The sequence below is a fragment of the Platichthys flesus genome, chromosome 7 (genome assembly GCF_949316205.1).
Source record: "Platichthys flesus chromosome 7, fPlaFle2.1, whole genome shotgun sequence".
Classification (NCBI taxonomy): domain Eukaryota; kingdom Metazoa; phylum Chordata; class Actinopteri; order Pleuronectiformes; family Pleuronectidae; genus Platichthys; species Platichthys flesus.
Window position 1 is genome coordinate 23,210,999 of NC_084951.1, and position 14,344 is coordinate 23,225,342.

A 14,344-nucleotide genomic window follows, 5' to 3' on the forward strand; every position below is an offset into this window, starting at 1 on the left:
CTCCCAGTCTGCTCTAAACACACACCACTACCAGCACGTGTGTCGTGTGTCTCAGGTTGCATTACCAAGGCAGCTGTTATCACATAAAGTTTGGATGAATGATCCTCTTGTGTCTTCTGCTCATCCGTCCTCGTGTCACTCGCTCTCTTGAACGTTTTGTTGGAGGAAATCCAAACCAAAGATCATCCATATTTGTTTTCATCACTAACCCCATCTTGACTTAGGCTGTCATGTAGCCCAGAGGTGGAGTCGGGTACTCTTATATGATAAATCTTTCAACGGTACCCTAATCACATATCGGAGCTGTGTGGGCAGTCCCACATACAGGATATGACTCCAATTAATAAAAGACAGCTGTGAGAACACATAAGGAGGTAGAGGGATGAAGAGGAATGTTTTAAAGTGCACAAAAGAAGCGGAGACCTTTCGTTAGGGGACATAACAGGATCCTCATTATGACAAGATCCAAATTAAAGGCACAGGCTCCAGCTGCAACTGTGTGCATCCTCACCGAGCTCATTAAGACCTACGCCATCTCCGTGAGAATGAGGAGGAATCCAGGGACTCAGGTCGTTAATGTTCTTGGATCTACGGTGTAGGTCCGGTTCTGAGTGCAGGATTTGGACCCAGCTCATTTCAGGATTTCACTTACATCCTGAATTTATGGAGGGCCATAAGAATATCCCCTGACCGGTGCAACTTCTGGGAAGAGCAGGCTGTAACTCATCAGCTGGCGTTTATGGTTTGATGGAACCGTGTCTGCATTAGCAGCCGTGCACGACTACAGCGAGGAAACACTGTGCACGAGCACCGGGCCGTAAAATATCAAGGGTTTATGTGTTTGTCTGTGAATCCTGGCGCTGTTGATTTATCTGAGTTATCAAGATATACAAGCTTCTCTCTTGTCTTGAAAAACACACATCGGGAAAAAACTGTTTGTGTAGCTTCTCTCAGAAACAATATTCAATCGATAGACATTATCGATATGAGAGTTTAGAGGCGCTGTTTGGGGCAGTGACAGTAAGTGGTGCAGGGTTAATTGCAGATTGACCTGGTTTTTAAAGGGCTCTGGTTAAAGTGATACACTCCTCTGAGTCTTGCTCCATTAAGCCCTTATTAGACCATTGAACATCACATTAGCATGTCGTCCTTCGGTATCCTCATCAGGCCTTTCCCTTCCTGGAACCCAAGTGTAAAAGGGGGATGAATTGGAATTTTGCAATGGCAGGTAGAATATTTATATCTCATTTTGACTGCAGCTCACACATCTATCAATTTATTCAAGAAATCTCTGTCTGTATGTGGCCCGCACATCTCAGCAACTGTTCACCTTATCAACTTCACACTTGGCATGTGTATTGTTGTGGGCCCAAGGAAGTATGGTGCTAAATTTGATTTTGATTTGGTGCAACAATAACAATAAACGACCTGCGCGTTCACAACAACAGATTCTCCAGCTTGTTTTGAATTGAGTCGAGCTTCACAGAACTTTGAATCTTTGAGTCTTTCCTTGAGTTCTTTAATAGTTTCAGAAATTAAAGCTGCAACTGGCATCACCACAGGAAAAGCAAAAAAGCTCATTCCACACAGGAAGGTTTAGAACGGGCAACGCACAAGTTTGTGTATTTACAAATCCCCAATAGTACATTTGTAATGTACTTTTCTGCTGCTTCTCCCTCCAGGATGTGCAGAAACCTACTGTAAGCCGTGATTCATTGGGGTCCTTACTGGCTATATTTGCCTTGAGTGTCGTGGAAATCTGTGGGCACATAAGGACGTCTAAAAAAAAAATCTCCTCCTCATGTCCGACTCATTGTAACTAAGTCTGAGGCACCTACAGATGGTGCGAGCTGCAGGGATCAGGAGAAACTGTTAAACAGCCCATTCTCCAAATTCTCCTCTAATCCCTTTCTCTTCCCTCTCCCCCCCACGCTCGACTCAGATCAGGTCCGATTGCGAGAAGTCTAAGCCCCGTCCCGAAATGTGGGGAGGGACCATTTGAAACCAATCCGACATGAGATTGTTTCCACTTTTAATCACCACAGAGCTCAGCTTTTCTTCCTCCTCCGTCTAGTATCTTAAAATATCCCTGGGAGGCTTTTCAGGCCGATCGCTCATTTATAAAGATGAGCCATGCCGAGGATAGACGTGGCGATTGAGACCTCAAGATGGATTTGATGTGACGGCCTGAATACATTTATTGAGATTATTTCCTCCTTAATCATCCCCACTTCCTCTCATTTACATTCTGAGTCTTAAATTACAGCAATTGAGTCTTTTCTCATATGATCTCCACTGAAGTGACAGATAACAGAGCGAGCTAAGCTGGTTCATAAATACTCAGAATCTCAAAAATCATAATTTTCTTGTGATCGAATCACATTCTGATGCAACAAACCAAATAGAGTATATTAAAAAAAATTCAATTATTGCAAACTAAAAAAAATCCACTTTGCAAGAGACTAAATCGGCAAAATTGAGCTTTTCCTTATTAACAGCCTGTGAAATGGCTGATTATTTTTCACTGACTCATTATTTTGGAAGGCATGAAAACAGCTTGAACAATTGAACCCTGCACATCCACTGATGAAAACTGATTTCTCTAATTCGATGACACATCCTAGATAATCGTGGGGGCGGAGAGGATGGTCTTTTGATTTAACAATGACAGGCTGCGTTGTGTTGTGTGTAGCGTTGCGTTTGCCTCGATGGAGTCAGAGTTGTGACACTACAGGACGGAGGAGCCGTCGACATAAAAAGCCGCCAATTTCCACCTTAAAAATAGATTTCTCTTCATTGAATCAGGAAAACAATCAGCAGAGCTCTGAGACCTCTTAACTGTAAAAGTTAAAAGAAGATGAGAATAAAAACGAAAGTACCGCAGCGATCAGACCACAGAGTGAGAGCAGGTGGAGAGAAGAGAGGAGGAGTGACACCTCACAAAGATCACAGAAGAAAAGGTCACACAGAGGTCCATCAGAGGAGGTCAGGGGTCAAGTTGGAAAGTCCCCCCCCCCCCCTAGCGTTGTTTGTTCCCCTCCTACCTTGGGGAATGGCGAGGTGGTGTATGGGAGTGTGGGCTGGAACAGCTGTGGCTCTAGTGTTGCAGAAATCCGCGGGTCACTCCCATCTTGTTTCCTGCAACGAGAGACAGATGCAAGAGAAACGGTCAGTTTGAGATCGAGGGAGACGACTGAAAACGTTGTGACGCCACCAAATGTTGGTCGAATCTACCATTTAAAGAAAATAAGGCTTTTAATTTACAACAGTTTAAAGAGTAGAACAAAGCTACAGCTCAGATTACAGAGAGATAAGATAAGAACCGTAGTTATGTTTGATTTTCTCATAGGGAGTCATGTGTTTTGTGTTCTACTGATAAAGGGTTAATTCTGGTTAAACCTTTTGAAACATTCAAAAATCATCTATCAAACAAACATTTCCTAAAATAACTGAGCAGGAAAATACAAGTTACGTCTGATACTTATTCTGGGAAGAGGTTTGGTATCTTCACAGTATTTGCTAAAGAAACGATTTCCAGCCTCAACTGCTATTCACAAAGACTTCAGGGATCTACAGGGATGTATATATTTCCCCATTTACTCAAACAGAGCATCTCTCTAACTCCAGAGAGTAACAAGACCAGCGCAAAATCGGAGCTATACCACTGTCACGCATCCTTTGCTCTAAAGTCAATATCTCAACCTAGAATGGCTACATCCCCACAGGACCACGGATCGATTCCCTCCTACAGCGGGTCGGTTTGCACTGCAGGCTTTCAATTGGTTTTATTAATTCAGGCTGTTTCAAAAAGTGATTGATCTGTATGAAAGTGGAGCTGGACCGGTCCCGCAGCCTGTACACTGCTGTGTGCAGGCGTCAGAGAAGGTGAGAGCAGCTTCACTGGAATATGATTCATATCACGGTCTGTACACTGTGCTGTGAGCTCCACAAACCAAACAGCAGCAAACTCCAAATATAGAGAAATATTATCCAGTGCGTTCAATAACTGTAAAAAAAAACTACAGTGGCTGTCGACAGTGACACAGCATTTAGTCATATGAGTGAACATTTGCCGCTCTGTTGGTCGGATGATGAGGAAAATACAACAAAACAGCCGCTCAGGAGAAACTGCATGAGACGAAGCTGTTTTCACATTCACTGTGTTACTCAGTGAATCAAGTGCGTCTGAGGAAAATGGAGCATGAATCATTAACGTGCTGCTATTACACAACAAGTGGATCTTCAATCACAGAGAAGTCCTGCGTCATCAAAGTGAAACCGGGAACAGTTTCTGAAGCCTGTTTCTCACTGGGCTCAGTAAACGTGAGGTGAGGTGCCCCAGTAGCCCCAGCAGCCCCAGCAGCCCCAGCAGCAACATCCCCAGTAGCCCCAGCAGCCCCAGCAGCCCCAGTAGCAGCCCCAGTAGCAGCCCCAGCAGCCCCAGTAGCCCCAGCAGCAGCCCCAGTAGCCCCAGCAGCAACATCCCCAGTAGCCCCAGCAGCAGCCCCAGTAGCCCCAGCAGCAACATCCCCAGCAGCCCCAGTAGCAGCCCCAGCAGCAGCACCTCTCCCTTGGGAGAACAGGATACGATGAGGCGTCAGCTGCCATGAACTCTTAATTAGAAGTAATGCACAATAGATGGATGCAGGGCGCACACACACAGAGACACACACACACACACACACACACACACACACACACACACACACACACACACACAAACACACACACACAAATATACACACACACACACAAACCTATTTATTCATGTAAAGGGAAATGCTTATTTTTCTTATATGTGTTATATTGATTAAAGAGAATGAAATAGTAAGAAATACAGTAGAACACAATTCACTTGTGTGTCTTGATGTCTTTTGTAAACTCGCAATACTGTAAAAACACATAGTAAATAATAATTAGCATGAATTAGAGATAAGCCATATGCACAGACACACACTCTCTCTCTCTCACACACACACACACACCTATGTATTCATGTGAAGGGAAATGCTGTCATATCTTCTAGGGTTTAGATTGTCAGATAATATTCATGCATGTGGTCTACTCCGTTTTGCACATGGGAAAAACATAAATAATACTTAGCATGAATTAGTAACAAGATCCATATCCACACAAACACACACACACACAGACACACAAACACACACAAACACACACACACACACACACACACACACACACACACACACACAGAGACATACAGACATACACGCACACCTTTATTGTGAGGGAAAGCTTCCATTTGTGTATGAACGATATTGTACTACACTAAAAGAAGATGAAACACTTCATGCATCAGTGTGTGTCCACGCTCCTACACATGTTAATACTGTACAAAAGACATATCAAGTAATAATTTGCAATATATACACATCTGTATGTAACTCTGGCAAAGAATAAGAACACAATAATGTCCATTTCAGAGCATAACAAACTCCTGCATCCTCCCAAGCATGTGGTCCAGCACACGCACACTTCTTACTGCACACAAACACAAACACACACACACCTGCCTCCTCTGTGTGTAGGTTCAGCCTCCTCCGGATCAGTTTGCAGCACTGAGCCACCGCTTCATCCAAACAACCACAACAAATTACATAACGCACACCCCAGCTGGTGGACCACGCACAACAACAGAAATCATCGGCGTGAGGAGAAGTCACAGCACGTCATCCTGAGCGAGGGCGAGAAACTTACTCACAGCACGGCGGAGGGGCGGGGGGGGGGGGCTCTCCCTGGGAAGTCCGGACGGTGACCAGCACTCGGGCAGATGACTCACTGTGGGTGCTGCTCCTCTAAGCAAAGCATCTCACTGTCCTCTCCTCCCTCCTTCCCTTCCTCTCTCTGTAGTATCCTCTCCTCCTCTCTGTCTCTCTGTGTGTACTCTTCCCTCTCTCTCTCTCTCTCTCTCTCTCTCTCTCTCTCTCTCTCTCTGTCTCTCTCTCTTTGCAGCTCCAGCTCACTTGCTGCCTCCCATCAGTCGCTCACCTGCTGGTCCCAGCTCTCAGCTCTTTGGAGTGTCCGCACCCTGAGTGAGCATCCTCTCTGCCGCTGACTCTCCTCCCACTCAGTCTCCCTCTCTCTCTCTCTCTCTCTCTCTCTCTCTCTCTCTCTCTCTCTCTCTCTCTCTCTCTCTCCCTCTCCCTCTCCCTCTCTCGCTCTTCCTCACGCACACATGCACTCTTTGGCTGTTACTTCATCCATCCCCACCCTCTTTGTCTGTTCTCAAGCTCTCACACAAACACACACACACACACATACATACATGATCTGTTACTTGACAAAATCCCCAAACTGTAATCCACACAACAACCCCCCCAACCACCATCATGGCCTTCAAAGCAGGAGACCCTCCCCCATCACTCATTCAGGGGGCAAGTGCAATCTACAGCCCAGAGAGAGAAGGGATGACTCGGGCAACAGGGGATGGGGGGGGGGGGGGGGGGGGGGGGGGGGGGGTTGCCTTCGGTCCCTACACAAGCCAGCTAGGGCTGTTGCTGTGGCAACCACATCAGCCACATGTGGGAAAAAAATAAAATAAACCAACCAGTCTCATTCACATACATGTTCACGATGACATGAACGTGGCTGATCACCGTGAACACCGAGCTCCCGGAGGTCCACAGACTTCCTGGCCTCTCCGGTGCAGGACGGGGGAGCACGTGTGTGGAAAAAGGGTTTTAATCACAGCAATGAGTCTTATTCTGCCCCCAGTGCACATGTGTGCGTTTGCTGCACTAAGCCACTGTCGGCAGTTTCCCAGCAGACCCGTGACTTGTGTCACCGCTGATGCCTTTTTTTTTTCTGCTAAATCCCGGCTAAATAATGCTCTGATGCAGTGAGAGTGTCGACTCATCTCCCGTCTCCTTAGACAGCTCCTCACTGGGCGGGCAAGCACCTTAAGAGTAAAGTAGTGTGTGTGTGTATTTATGTGTGTGTGTGTGCGTGTGTGTGTTTACTCTTCTGTATGTGTCAGACCTAAGGAGATAACGAGGGGATTACAGCACAGTCCTCATCCTTTGCCACATTAAGAGCTGTGTATTGTGATAAACAAAACCAAATAATCTTCTCGTGTCCAGAGGTCACCTGTTGAAAAAAACTATATGTCACTGAACAAAACAACAACTAGTGTATATATTTTTCTATTGAACCCCGACAAAAGGCCGCTCACAGTTTACATGGGGTCCAGTTTTGCAGGGATGATCCGATGGACCAGGAGATCTGGGATTAAAAAAGACATGAACATGTCGCCTGTGACAGCTTTGTCAATAGATGAAAACACATTATCAGATAAGAGCGGGCTGAAGGTCCTGTTTGAAATCTGATTAGCACAGAGTGGTCGTTTCAACACGGATCATTGCAGCTGGTTCCTATCGCAGCCACATGGATCTGCCATGACACTCGGCCGCCTCCCTGAGACCCGGCCCCCCCTGTGCACGTGCTGATGAAATAATAATGAATAATGGCAGGATAGGACTAAATCCCTCGCCACGTAGGGAGCTGATCTCCTCCTGTGTGGAGGACGATAGTTGGCCTTTGAATTGATAGTATCCTCCCGGCTCTAATGTCTTCTGCAGAATGCCTCACTAAATCCCTTCTGAGAAGCCCCTAGGGATTCCCATCCCATTAGCCTGGTGAAATGTCCTGTGGTTCCTCCCCTGCCCTGCCCTCCCCCCACACCACGTTCCCTGAGAACTGCTGCTGCTGTCCAGAAATCTCCCTGTCTCCCACTTCCCTCTCCCTCGCTCACTTTCCCGGCCAAGACATGTTAAATAATGTTACTATATAATCCCTTGAGACACAAGCTCAAATAATGGCTGAGGCGAAAGCGAGCTAAGGATCCTGAGAAGTAGAGTAGAACGAATCAGGAGTCGGCAACTGTGTGTCGGAAAAATCAAGTTTCATTCTTGTATACGTATCTGAATTTATACAAATTAAATGGAAAGTTCCTACCGCTTCAAACTCGTGTTGTTATGCAGAGCAGCAAGGCATGCAAGTAGTGTGTGTGTGTGTGTGTGTGTGTGTGTGTGTGTGTGTGTGTGTGTGTGAGCCAGCGATCCCACAGGCCACTTAATAAAGGCTCAGTTCTGCAATCAGAGACACATTATACACCTCCAACATGTCAGGGGTCTCCAGTGGGCAAGATGGCTGCTGCTCTGAAATATGAATGAATGGTTATTTATGTATAACCTCCACTGAGCGACTCCCACAGAGGTTTAATTAGCGTTGGTCAACCTCAGGGGAGGGGGGGGGGGGGGGGGGGGGGGACAGCAGCATCCGGCAACACCGAGCCACAGCAGCAGTTAGATATAGTGTGGGAAATATATATATATACATTTAAATATACATTGTGGAACAAAAGAATGTATAGAACAGTGAGGCGCAAATAGAGCGTACACTGTAAAAATTAAAATGTCTCTTTTTTCATTTAATCCCCGAGTGGTAAATGTTCTCGGAGGAAAAGCACGTCTGCCATCATTGGATGACGCAGGTCTGAAGGTTCTGCTGCTGCTTCCCGATTCGTTAAAAACCCGACCCCAGTCGCTCCTAAACAAATGGGCTGTGTGTAATCAAGCCTGTAGCGTGTTTGCAAGACAAAGCAGGAGTCAACTGCTTCCTGACTTTGACAGGAACTTTACATCCCCCCCCACGACTTCTCTGCAGTGCACCTCAACCCCACTGTGACTGTGATTGTGAGTCGGTTACATGATCGTGACGCATATTTTGTTTGATGCCTTGTTCTGAATCGGGTAATAATGGGGCTACATGGAGCAGAGGGGGGGTGGGGGGGGATCTGAGCGTGATGGTGTTAAATCTGATCTTTTCTCTCCCAGTAGATCATATCCTTGGATCCCGGTTGTGTTTGACGATGAGCACAGTGACTATTTTTACCAAAAGTTGAAAACTGTCCACTCAATAGTTCCACCAATCATTTCACTACAGATCAACCTCAAAGTGTCACGACAGACAATTCAGACGTTTGACCTCAATTAGTGTATGAGCACTGTGAACAGACCCAGATATGATTTATTCATGCTGTGCGCTGTATGTAACGTGTGGAAATTAACTTCTGCAGTCACGCAGAGACACACTCAGCTCCCGACGCTCGGAGATCTCCCCCCCCACCCCCCCGTGTCATCACTTATTACACGATAACACTGGAGTGCTCAAACGTTTGGAGCCGCTCCCCTGGTTCAACGTTTTCCAAATGTATCATGAAGTGGAAGCAGCTGCTCCCTCGCCCGCCATCACTTCTCCAGCAGCCACAGATAGACCGAACACATGTGCTGTGAATTACCACATAAATAGAACCAGCCGCTGCCTTGTCCCCCCCCACAGACTGACCTGCTGCATTCTAACAAATGGGAGTTAGATTGGATGTGGCTGCACTTTGAGCCTCAGATGAGCAAATCTGTCCAGACCAGAGGATCTGAAATGTCTTATTTAGGTGGAAGCTCATCTGTGTACAGTTTATTTATATATTGTGAATCATTCATAAAGAGTCACCTCTATGTGGTTTAATCTGTTAATCAGGGGGAAGTGACATTAAAAAACACCTCTTTGTCCGATCTGCTCCTGAACATGTGAAAGCACCGGGGCCCTTTTGTCCTTCAGCCATAAAAGTTACCGCTGCCACAATCAGGCAAAAGCAAATACTGGACAAAATTTAGAAAGCAGATACGTCTGAAAGGTAGTTTGTTCCCAAGGGAACTGCGCCTCTAAAAGTCCTCTTAAACAAACAGCTAGATAAGGAAATCATATTTAGTATTCCTTATCACGACAGTAAAACACACCAACTGTTTCTGCTCGGAGGCACAGGGGCACAATTTTCCGCTACGCAGCTGCATTCAAGCCGAGAAAAGGAAAAAATACGTTTGACAGTCAAATGCCACATTCTGGGAATTCTAAATAATAAAGTATCCGCGGGATCTGATGCGTGAGGAGACTCCTGGATTGGTTGTCTTGAGCTAACCCCCCCCCCCCCTCTTGACTGCGGGTCATGCTCAGTATGCATTTACAGCCGTGGTGCAGCAGGTGTTTTTGAATAACGCATGTTCATCCAACCAAGCGTTCCAGATTCTCAGCTCCTCTTATCTCTCACAATATCCCTGTCTGGTTTTCCTCTGTAACACGGCCCCCAGGGGAAATCACAGGGATGCAGATGTGTCTTTTCAGCGAGCAGGGGTCATCCTGTGCACCTCTGTCGTGTGATATTAGAGCTATGAGGGTGTTCAGTGATATTTATACCCTTCTCTCTGTGAAGTGAAACATTCCTCCTGTCAATCAAGACCAGAACAAACAGCAGAATTACTCAGAAGAATCTTATCAGGCGAGAGTTTCTTATCCCACGGGACAGAGAGAGCAGGAGGCAGCTCGCTATAAAAGCTCCTGGACGCAGCCTCCTCCTCCCTCCGGCTCACTGCAGCATCCGCAGCAGGAAAAGGGCCAATAAACAGGCTGCACAATGGAGGTCCCCAGGCATATGCTCAGGGACTTACCCATTCACAAACACTACAGCAATGAAGACCTTAGCCCCTGTTGTTCCAACCAGAAGAGGCCGCAGCCTCGACAGACTGTCTCAGGGTGAAGAGGTGAACTTCAGAAAAGCTGGCGGAACAACTCTTCTAAAGACCAGCTCAGAGAATCAGTTAAAGTGAAATGGAAAGTGTCCTGTCAAAGTTCCCCGCCGCCCGTCTCACCCTTCTGCAGCCTGCTGTCATCTGAGATGTACGGTTTGTTTTTTTGAAGACATCTTGTGCCTGTGCTCCATGATGGATGACATGTTAGGATTTGGATTATTCAGACGAGTAGAACCAGGGGCGAGCTTGTCACTTTGGTGCTATATTTAGTCCGACGGCAGGAGACTCGCAGAGAGACAGTGTAGCCTGATCGGCCCTGACAGTCTGCTCTTCCTCTACGTCCGCTTCTGCAGACAACTCGGCTTGACGTGCACCGATTAGCGTGCACAGGCAAACTGACATTGGGTCGGGGCTTCGTGGAACAGTAGGCGAGCGCCTGTGCAGAAGGAAGGAGACGGAAGGGTGATGCAGAGTGACGTCTCCTGGGAAATCAGTGGACACAAACAGACGAGTGCTTATAGTGACCCCTCCTAAGTGATTTGGGGGCCGGACACAAAGGATGAAATGGGCCTTGAATTTAGACAGCGTTATTAAAAATAGATCCTGGGATTGCATCACACAGTTTTGTTATAAATAGCAGCAGCAGCTTTAAAATAACCTGTTTTTTGGGATGCCAGTGCCTGCAGAGCACAAAGGCAGATATCTGATCAGTCTAATAAAAGAAAACAGGCATAATTAGGTCAAGATTCAAGATGCAAAAACTTGAATGTCATTGTGCAACAGCAACCTAATTATCCTCAATCAAATTGTGCCTTTTTTACGATTTACAGAGGAACTATACAAATATGACAAAGAAGCAAATATATAATAAAATATAAATATAAGCTAAAGTTGAAAATAAAGTTCATAAATAAAAAAAGAGTATATGAAATAGATTATATTCAATATAATATGAAATATATATAAAATATATGACATATGTTATTATAAATCTATAATATTTAGTAGTAATAGTAGTAGTAGTAGTAGAAGTAGTAATAGTAGTAGTAGTAGAAATAGTGGTATTATTTCATTATGATAATCTATTGTTGACTGCAACTGAATGATCCATCTTTTTGCCACTAGAGGGCAGATGATTTGATACCTACCACCTACACACTCACCCTCTTATAAAGATGTATATATATACAGTATATAAACTAAATAAGTGCGATGGGTTTGAGGAAAACGTCCCTGCTCCTTCATCCTGCATTTGAAAACACAAACTGAAGTTCTTTGACGTCTAACCTGGAAAAAGACACACACCCGAGGGATGGTCCAGCACTGCAGACCTGGGCTGCATGAAGGGCGGGTGAGCTGAGGCGTGGATAAAACAGAGGGATCAGGGGCCAAGTTGTTTGAAAGAATAGACAGGAAGTTACACAATGGACAGCCTGCTTCAATAATCCAACAATAATCCATCATGCTCCAGGGACAGAGAGAGACACAGGCAGAGTGCACTTTGTGTCTGGATGTATGTTAGAGAGACGGAGAGAGGGAGTGAGGGAGGGGGGGAGAAAGAGAGAGAGAGAGAGAGAGGCGCCCTTATACAACATCTCAGTATAACCATTATCCACACCAGCACCAGTCTCCCATTTCCTCCCATCATGGGAGCTTAGCAAGAAAGGATTACAACCAATTAAAGGCCTCCCTGGGAGAGAGAGAGAGGGAGAGAGAGAGAGAGAGAGAGAGAGAGAGAGAGGGGACCTGGAGGATCATCTGTTCATTGTGTTTGACCCGAGACGACCAGATGGAAGCTGATCATTCAACATGTAATCAGCGCCATGAGCGCAGGGGTCAACACCCAACAACTGAATCACATTAAACACCTGCAACAGGTCGGGAGTCATCATCCACTGAGGGTCAAGAGAACGTATGTGATCCAGCAGACCATCAAGGGGGGGGGGATAAGGCATGATATGGATAATCTGCTCACACTGAATCTAACAGGCACAACTTGTTGCGTCTTATTAGCAAACTGTGATAATCCTTCATATTTTGATGGGTTTTTGCAGGAAATTCATAATTTGCATTGATCATTTCTTGAACATTGTCATCAGGCAGGCACGCTATATTATTCTGTGTCATCCAAACGTTCTCACTGCAGATTTAAAGAGAGACTCACCAGAATTTCCTTGGCCTTCCAATTCGAAAAGGTGAGCACGGCATTCTGCAGGATTTGTTCAGTCACAGTTTCTCTATTGGAGATTTGAGCCCTACGACATACAGCACCTGCAGGACGAGTTTGACTTTGTCTCTCCCAGATCTATTCCTGCAACACTGCTCTGCAACATCAGCAGTTTGTGAACGATCTGTCACAATCTGTCACTTTGCTTTCCATAAACTCGCCCGTCTGAGAGAACCTCTGCTCGGGTTTCATTCTGCAGACATCCCACTTCACTGGTCTCCTCTTTCTCTTCCGGTCACATCACCTCATCCCCTGATTTCCACCTTATCCTTCTTCCTTCTCTTCACTGCCTCAATTCTTTTTTTATCTCCAGGGCTCTTTTAAATCCTCTTTCAGACGCTCCTCTTCCTCCTGCAGTCTCAGAGAACAAGCCGTCACTGCAGAGAGACCCAGGCCGGTAGCAGGTGAGAGAGATCCTCGTGCATCTGTCGCTGAGGAGTGATGATACTGCAGCGTTTAACCTCCTGCAGTCAGATGGAGGCGGTTGAGGGCCAGACATTCGTGCCACCACACCTCACGCTTTCAGAGTAGTTTATCCGCAGTGGCAGGAGTGTGTGCTCAGCTCCCTGCCTGACACACACACACATACACACACACACACACACACGCATACACACCACTCAATCCTGCCAGCACTGCAGAGATAGAAGATGGACCAGGTATCTGTTTCCCCACTGCTGCCCATCTGCTCCACCTTTTAACGCTCCATTCATCTTACTTACAGTCCACTCTGGGGACTGGTCCACACGGTCGACCATCTTCTCCGTTTTGTCCAAATTTGAACCGTAAATGACAAACAGGAAACAGAACAACTCACCATTTGCTTCTGGCCTTGGCGAAGGTCTTGTCCACCCTGGAAAAATAAAAGCACAAGTTGACGAACAGATTTAAAAGGGTCAGGGTTAGTCAACACAAATTAAAACCCAACTTTTGACACTGTGGTCGTCTATATTTGGGGTTAATCTGTCAAAAAATACCCCAAGCTCTTATAACTCAAAACAAAAAAAAAAAAAATAATTAGCAGGAAAGATGTGAGAGAGCATCAGCACCAGGTGGCACATGACTGAATCCTCCACTTACTAACAGTTTCCGTGTCTCGTGTCTTTCCCTGCATGAGAGTTTGCTCAGACTCATTTGAGTGTGGACAGTGCACAGGGACAGTGGAGTGTCCTTCCCACTCCACAGCCCACTGAACTGAGAGGCTGGTGACTCAGTGGGCCGGGCTACCCTGAAATAACTCCTGCCATCTGTTGAAGTAGCATTTCCAGGGATGATTACTCGCCTCATGTCTCCTGAGACAAAATGAACCTCGTCCTGGGTTTGAATCTGTGCAATGAGGCTGATTACTCACTGACAGCCCAGTTTAAACTATCACGTGTCCTCAGGTCATGCTGGATAAACAGATCTGAGCAGTAATCAGTGGAAACAACAGCCAGATGATGCAGCGTTGGGAAGCCATCGGTTAAGAATGCAGGGTTGGGTTTCTCCCAATAGATGGCGCTGTGTGTGCAGCGAA

The 14,344-nt window shown here is 46.1% G+C and overlaps 1 protein-coding gene across 5 annotated transcripts in view; it reads right to left on the reverse strand.

Annotated features, from left to right (window-relative positions):
* The window catches only part of LOC133956368 (rap1 GTPase-activating protein 1-like), a 38,992-nt gene that overhangs the window by 16,717 nt on the left and 7,931 nt on the right, over positions 1–14,344 (reverse strand). For all 5 annotated transcript variants that reach the window (XM_062391343.1, XM_062391341.1, XM_062391339.1 and 2 more), the window contains exons 2-3: positions 13,646–13,681; positions 3,045–3,138 (exon numbers count right to left, since the gene is read on the reverse strand). In XM_062391343.1, the coding sequence (XP_062247327.1) occupies positions 3,045–3,138; positions 13,646–13,681 (130 nt within the window). The remainder of the gene's footprint in view (positions 1–3,044; positions 3,139–13,645; positions 13,682–14,344) is intronic.